At 61.9% G+C, this 6,346-nt stretch overlaps 1 protein-coding gene across 1 annotated transcript; it reads right to left on the minus strand.

The window, feature by feature from the left end:
- Positions 1-772: 772 nt before the first annotated feature.
- On the minus strand, positions 773-5,461 carry SNX12 (sorting nexin 12). The gene is made up of 4 exons (XM_064518391.1): positions 5,231-5,461; positions 3,539-3,634; positions 3,203-3,327; positions 773-2,597 (listed from the first exon to the last, which is right to left on the minus strand). The coding sequence occupies exons 1-4, from the start codon at positions 5,393-5,395 to the stop codon at positions 2,495-2,497; spliced, it is 489 nt and encodes a 162-aa protein (XP_064374461.1). The 5' UTR covers positions 5,396-5,461; the 3' UTR covers positions 773-2,494.
- Positions 5,462-6,346: the final 885 nt, after the last annotated feature.

Below are 6,346 nucleotides of genomic sequence, written 5' to 3' on the forward strand. Positions count from 1 at the left end.
CCCTGAGCACGCACTGCCCCCTCCTGTCCTGTCCTCCAGAGCATCCTCGCACGCTGCAGCGGAGCAGACCCGAGTTGTCTCCTCCGGGACAGCAGCTCTCCTCCTGCCCTGAGAAAAGCGCTCGGAGGAAGCCACTTTTCCTGGCAGCGGTGGCCCGGAGTGAGAAGCCACGATGGGAATTGCCGTCGCGGGCCTCCAAGAGGGCTGCCTGGCCCCGGCCTCGGCTGCAGCAGCTGCAGGGGAAGAAGGTGAGCCGTCACCGCTGTGAAGCGGCTGCACTGGGGGCTGCTGCACGCCTGCAAGGGTGCCCTACGGCTCGGCCAGGCCGCCCGTCCCGGGCCCACGGGCACCAGCGGCTCTGCCTCCCCGCGGGATCCGAGTGTGTGCCAACGCGGCACTAGCACAGCCCGCCAAACGCGAGCAGGTCTCCCACGCTCTTACCCACACCACCTCCGGGGACTCCCCGTGCCCGCCGCTGTCCCTCTCCCCTGTCACATCCCAGGCCTCCCCCCTCGTCACCTGCAGCACTGTCCCCCCAGCTGCCCCGCTCCACACGAGGGGCAGAATTACCTTCCGTCCCACTGCCCGGGCAGCGGCAGTGAGGAGCAGGCAGTTGGCAATGGTGGCACTCCTCCTCAAAGAGGCTGAGGGAGAGCAGCGAGAGCAGGCGCGCCGCAGCCTGCTGCCCTTTCCCGGTGCCCCCCACGCCTGTGTGTCCGCCCCCCCAGTGCCCCCCAGCCCCTTTCCCCCAGCCCCAGGACAAGGCAGAGACTGGCTTCACAGTGGTTTAATGCGAACGGAACTGGGACGTTACACTGGACAGGGTGTAGACAGCTTGGTGGATTACAGCCCCGCAGCGGGATACACAGGACGAGGGGCCGCGGCACGGCCAGCGCCAAGAGCTCGCCCAGCCAAGCGGCAGCGCGGGCCGAGGAAGCCGAGCCCCCCGCAAGCATCGCTGCCGCCTCTGGCAGCCTGGCCCCCCACGGCCGTCCCCAGGCTGAGCCAGCCCCCAGAGCAGTTCCCTCCTGGTTTCAGTGACTTATCCTTCCCTCTCAGACCCACCTCTCACCCACAAGTGCCAGTTCCTTGCCAGAAAACCCACGGGATATTGCCGAGGCCTGAGGGGACATGCTTGGTAGGAGCAGGAGGTCAGTCCCTGTAGACCTATACTCCAGGACAGGCTCAACTGTGCTGCCACAAATCAATCAAGTGCTTACGAACCGGTCAGCAGCTAACATCGACCTGACGAACCCCAGAGCAGAGGCCGAACCTCTTTTTGCAGTTGTGAAAGCTGGAGGAGTCTCCAAAGGGCAGTTGTGGTGCAGCAGGTCACAGCCCCGTGGTCCCTCTCAAGCTCCAAACAGTTCCTTGACTAGTCTTGTGTCTTCCCTTCAACACAAGTGACTGCCTAGCTCATCACAGGACAGGGGAAAACAAAGGGTGATCAGTCCTTATCCTGTTGCATAAGCAAGCATCTAAGCCAGCACTGACCTAGCACTTTCTGCCATCCCTTTCTGGAGAGGTGGTCTCGCCCTAGGTCCAAGGGCTGGGCTCCTCAGCCAGCCGCCCTCATCCCCGCTGCACACCACCACAGCGCCCTGCTAGCCTTCCTCTGCTCTTCCTCAGCCAGACCAGCCTCTTCCCCCTCCGCAACTGGGGTGCAGGAGAAGGTCACCACAGCTCAGCTGAACAGGGTGCTGCTGGAAATGCCACCGCACCAGCCTGCGGCAGAGCAAGCTGTGGCATTTTTAAATCCCAGGCAAGGCATCACAGCACACACTGCTAAAGCCCCGGCCATCCCAGCGTCCACACACCAAACTGCTCAGGCAGAGCCTCGGGAGAGCGCATGTGGTCGAACCCCCCCAGCTGCCAGCAGCACATTAGAAAGGAGGGGGATTAACACTGATAGAGCAAACAGGCCTGTAATGCAGGAGGCCGAGAGCAGGGCTGGAGTAAGTCTTGATCTCAGCACCTCCAGACAGTGAAGAACGGGGGTTTCATGCAGGGTGAACGGGGTGGACAAGGGACCAACACACCCAGGCACCTACTCGCTGTTTTGGATAAGCCTTACTAAAACTCTAATACTTGATGCACTCACTGACCAACATGACAATTTCTATTCTTCAGAGTCTCCTGCAGAGATGCTGGGGGCTGCATGGACAGGGGAGTGAAGGTCATCTCACACCTTTCTGCACAGGGAGAGAGGCAGCTCATACACCGTAATGCCATAAGCAAGTTCCTGCTCCACACCTATTCACACCTGCTGCTAGGTGCGGGGCAACACATTCACTTGCATAAATCTTCATACCTTTAGGCCAAGGCCACAGCCCAGTAGAACAGACTGCTGCCAGTTACAAAAGAGGAAAATACTGAACAAACTGGGAGGTTCAAGAGAGGGAAAGCTGGTTCAGAAGAGACAGATTTAGTGTAAAAATAAATGTCATTTTTGCAGGAGGGAGGGTGGAATGGAGGAAGACAGTGCCAGGTGCTCCTACTGGCGCACTTTTCCTGGGACGTAATTCCTATCGATAGTCTCCTCTTGCAGGAACATATGTAAGCAGCGCTCATTCTGTGCCAGTGGGTGTCCAGCAATTCTGGAAGAAAATCAGAAGTGGAGGTTAGCACAGCCGCCATGAAGGCCCCACAAATCCACCTGCTGTAGCAAGTGCACAAGGCAAACCTCACTAACAGAGACCAGCGCCAAGCACAAAAGTTTCACGATCACTGCACAGCCTTGGGACACTCGCCCAGCCCAAGGGGAACAAGCCCAGGGACTTGTGCTTTCCAACATCAAATTAAAACCTTGAAAAAGCCAAGCTGGGGTCAGGCCAAGGTCACTGGATCAGTGTGTAACAGGGCCAGTAAGAGAGGCTTGAGCATAGAGCAATCCCACCACTAGCGAGCTCTGCAGCGGGTCACGAGCACCCTGAAACAACACTGCCCAGTCAGCGAGTGTCTGCAGCACAACTTATCTGCTAACATTCACCTCACTCTCGGAACAGAAGCACTGAACACAGTCTACACTTGAGGCAGGACTTGCTTCAGAAACGTGACTTCATTACCTAGCTGCAGGCACCATCCTTTAGCGTGGCCCTCGCACACAGTCGATCACGATTCCTTCCTGCTCAACCCACAGCCCTCTTCTGCTGGCAGCTGCCAGGAGAGCAGGCACACAGTAAGCCCAGGACATCAAACTTACTTGTTAATAAACTGTTCTAGTCCTTGTCTCCGCTCCTCAATGAAGGACTCCTCAAAGATGCCTTCGTCTCCTCGGAATGGGAGCTGTCGTTTCAAAGCTTTTCCAGGCAGCGGTGGCACTACAATCTGAAAGCACAGAATCACCCCCATCAGCACAGCTGCCTCCTGCAAGACGGTGTCCTTCACTGCGTGACACTCCTCTCTAGCACCGTCATTTGGCCAGAGATCAGGCCTCAGCAGCAGCCCACCACAGCCTCTCCTCCAGGTAAGGCATGATTATTGCTACAGCTGTTCCCATATGACCCCACTGCAGGAACAGGTCCGAGCTAGGCCTCACCTTACTGTCTCGCTCCAGCTCATTCTTCAGCCATTCAAAGTCACTGTATCTTCTCCTCACACATGACTCCTTCAGTTTGAAGATGGGGAGGTTTGTCTGTAACGAAGAGAAGTAGTTAATTTGCAGGCTGGTTTAGAAGCCAGATAGTATTTCAAGATGCAATTGGAACCTGAAGCTGCATTTAGAAAGCCAAGCCCCCTGAGAAGGATGCATCACGAGAACACCCAGCTCCATTATTCAGGACACAAGCACGGAAGCCCTTCAAAATCAAGCAAGCGCTTGCCAGGCTACTTGGAGCCAGCCTTTCCCTCCCCCTCAAGTTACTATTTCGGGAGCACACCCCCTCCCAGGGCACGCACTGGAACCAGGGCTCACACTACAGACAAGGCTCATTTTTCCCCTCCCGAGTTCACTCCATTTCGAACTGGTGTTCGAGAAAGCTTCATAGCAGCTTGCAGAGCTAAAGAACCTCCCATCTGGCACTGCCGTTTCCATGGAAGAACTAAGGGAGGAAATCTTGTCCCAGCAACTGCCCAAGGCCAGACCCTGTGCTACAATCTTCTCTGCAGAACACACTGACTACCCAAATGGAAAAGTGCCTTCTTCATATCTGGCCTGTGCCATGATAGCAATTGCAGTTCTCCTCCTTTCTTCCCCCCACATTGGAGTCTGAAGCCCGACAGCTACAGTGACTTCACGCTCACATTACCAGTTATTCATCCCAAAACACTCAGGGAACTAAGGCAGCAAAACCTTTTGACAAGTGAGCACCAGATGTGCACAGGTGTTGCTGCCACATCTATAGCTATATTCTCATCAGGTCTGCAAAACAAAACCAGTTGCTTTTGGAGCATCTGTGCAAGAGCTAGTCTCAGTAAGACTAAGAGGTTCTCATTGCCATCTGCCAGACACCGCTTGGCAGGTTGAAGGAAACCAAGCATCAGGACAGAAAAAAAAAAAAAAAGCAGAGAACCCAATCCTCCTCCGAAAGGCAGCGGAGACTCAGCAATTAAATCATGCTGTTGAACAGAAGCCAACACCAGCACCGTAACATACGCTAGTGGTAGCTCGTTTCAGGGGAAGCTCAGTTTTACTTGCTTCAGCTCTCAGATGCAGAGCCGTGAAGAAGTCACCATCTCGGCTCAGTTAGGGCCCACAGCCCTGCAAGGAGTGCTCGGCCTGCTGCGCGCTCCTCAGGAAGGGACCAAGTTTACTCGGAGCGTGTAGCTAGGCCGCACTGCGATCAGGTCCCAGGGTATCGGCAGCTGGCTTGCCTTCCCCACTGGGGAACGCGGCTGCACGCAGTCACCCCCCGGCTCAGCAACCTCCCCAGCGCCAGGCCTGGGGGGGGGCTGGAGAGCGGACAGGAGCACCAGCCTGCCGGGGGGGACCCACCTTGAGTGCACCCAGCCCTCCCCGACGGAGACGGGCTCCTGCAGACCCACCGCCGCCCTGACCTTGAGCCCTCGGCCACCGCGGGGGCGCAGGCAAGCCGCCAGCCCCGGGCCTGGCTCCGCGGGGCCCGGCCTCGCCCCCTCAGCCCAGCGCCGCACCCCGGGGACCCCCCCGCCGCGCCCCCCCAGCCCCGAGGCCCACCCCCGCCCCCAGGGCCGGCCCCGGGCTCGCCACAGGCCCCCCCCGGCCCCCGCGGCCTGCACGGCGGGCGCGCAGAGGCCGCGCCGCGGGCCGCACCCGCATGCGGAGCTCGTAGCTGGTGTATCTGGCGCGGCCCATGCCCACGGTCTGCGGGTTGAAGATGTCGATCTCGAGGAAGTTGCTGGGCGGCCCGTACGCGTCCGTCAGGTCCTGCGGCTTGGCGTTGAGGCGCCGGGTGTCGGCCACCGCCGCCTCCGACATGGTGGTGGTGCCGCCGCCCCGCCCCGCCCCGCCCGGCCGCTGCCGCAGCCCCGCCGCCCCGCCCGCGCACGCCGCGCCGCCGCCCGCCCGCCGCCTGCAAAACGGCGCTGCCTATCCAGGGTCCGGGGCCGCCTGTGCCGCCGCCCCGCCCGCGCACGCCGCGCTGCCGCCCGCCCGCTGCCTGCAAAACGGCGCTGCCTATCCAGGGTCCGGGGCCGCCTGTGCCGCCCCGCCCGCTGCGCCGCCGCCCGCAAAACCGTGGCACTTATACAGAGTGCGGGGCGAGCGGCGTCGCCGCCCCGGAACCTGCAGCAGGGGGGTCGCTCTGGCAGTGGCCCCACGCCGCCTGCGCCGCCCCGGCCGGCACCCCCCACCCGGGGGCCGCGCAGAGCCCGAGGCCGAGCCAGCTGCGCTGGGAGCGGGGACCGGAGCCGGGGCGCGGCCCTAGAGAAACATAAGGCCTCCGCTATGCAGCGTCCTGGGCTGGGCCAACCCTGGGCGCTGTGTGGCGCGGCGAGGCCGCGGCCCCGGAACCTGGTTGCCAGCCCTGGCGCGCCGCCCGGCCGGGGGAGGGGGCGCGGGTGGCTGCGGCGCGGGGGAGCGGGGAAGGAGCAGGCAGGCTCCCGGCAGGGCTGGGGGAGCCGCAGGCCCAGAGCGCGGCCATTGCAGCAGCAACGACCGGGGCGGCGGCCCCGGGGTCGGCCGTGGGCCGGGCGCTGGCCGCCGGGGGTGGCGCCGGGAACAGCGCGGAGGGAGGGGGCGCGGTAGGCGGCTCAGCTGGGGCGGGGCCGCTGTTATGTAAGTGCGGCCGGCGCGGGGCCTGCTGGGAGGCGTAGTCCGCTGGGCGCGCTGCCTGCCACGCTCGCCTTTCGGGGCGGCGCCCCGCCCCCTGGGGCGCGGGCGGCGCCGGGAGTTGTAGTCCGGCGGCCGGGCCGGGCGGCGCGCCGCCGC

This window comes from Dromaius novaehollandiae, chromosome 11 (genome assembly GCF_036370855.1).
Source record: "Dromaius novaehollandiae isolate bDroNov1 chromosome 11, bDroNov1.hap1, whole genome shotgun sequence".
In the NCBI taxonomy this organism is placed as follows: domain Eukaryota; kingdom Metazoa; phylum Chordata; class Aves; order Casuariiformes; family Dromaiidae; genus Dromaius; species Dromaius novaehollandiae.

Coding starts and splice junctions, on each gene's coding strand:
- SNX12 (XM_064518391.1), bottom strand. CDS start 5,395: ATGTCGGAGGCGGCGGTGGCCGACACCCGGCGCCTCAACGCCAAGCCG. Junction 3,635..5,230: donor GCTACGAGCTCCGCATGCGG/GTGCGGCCCGCG, acceptor TCTTCGTTACAG/ACAAACCTCCCCATCTTCAA. Junction 3,328..3,538: donor AGCTGGAGCGAGACAGTAAG/GTGAGGCCTAGC, acceptor CTGTGCTTTCAG/ATTGTAGTGCCACCGCTGCC.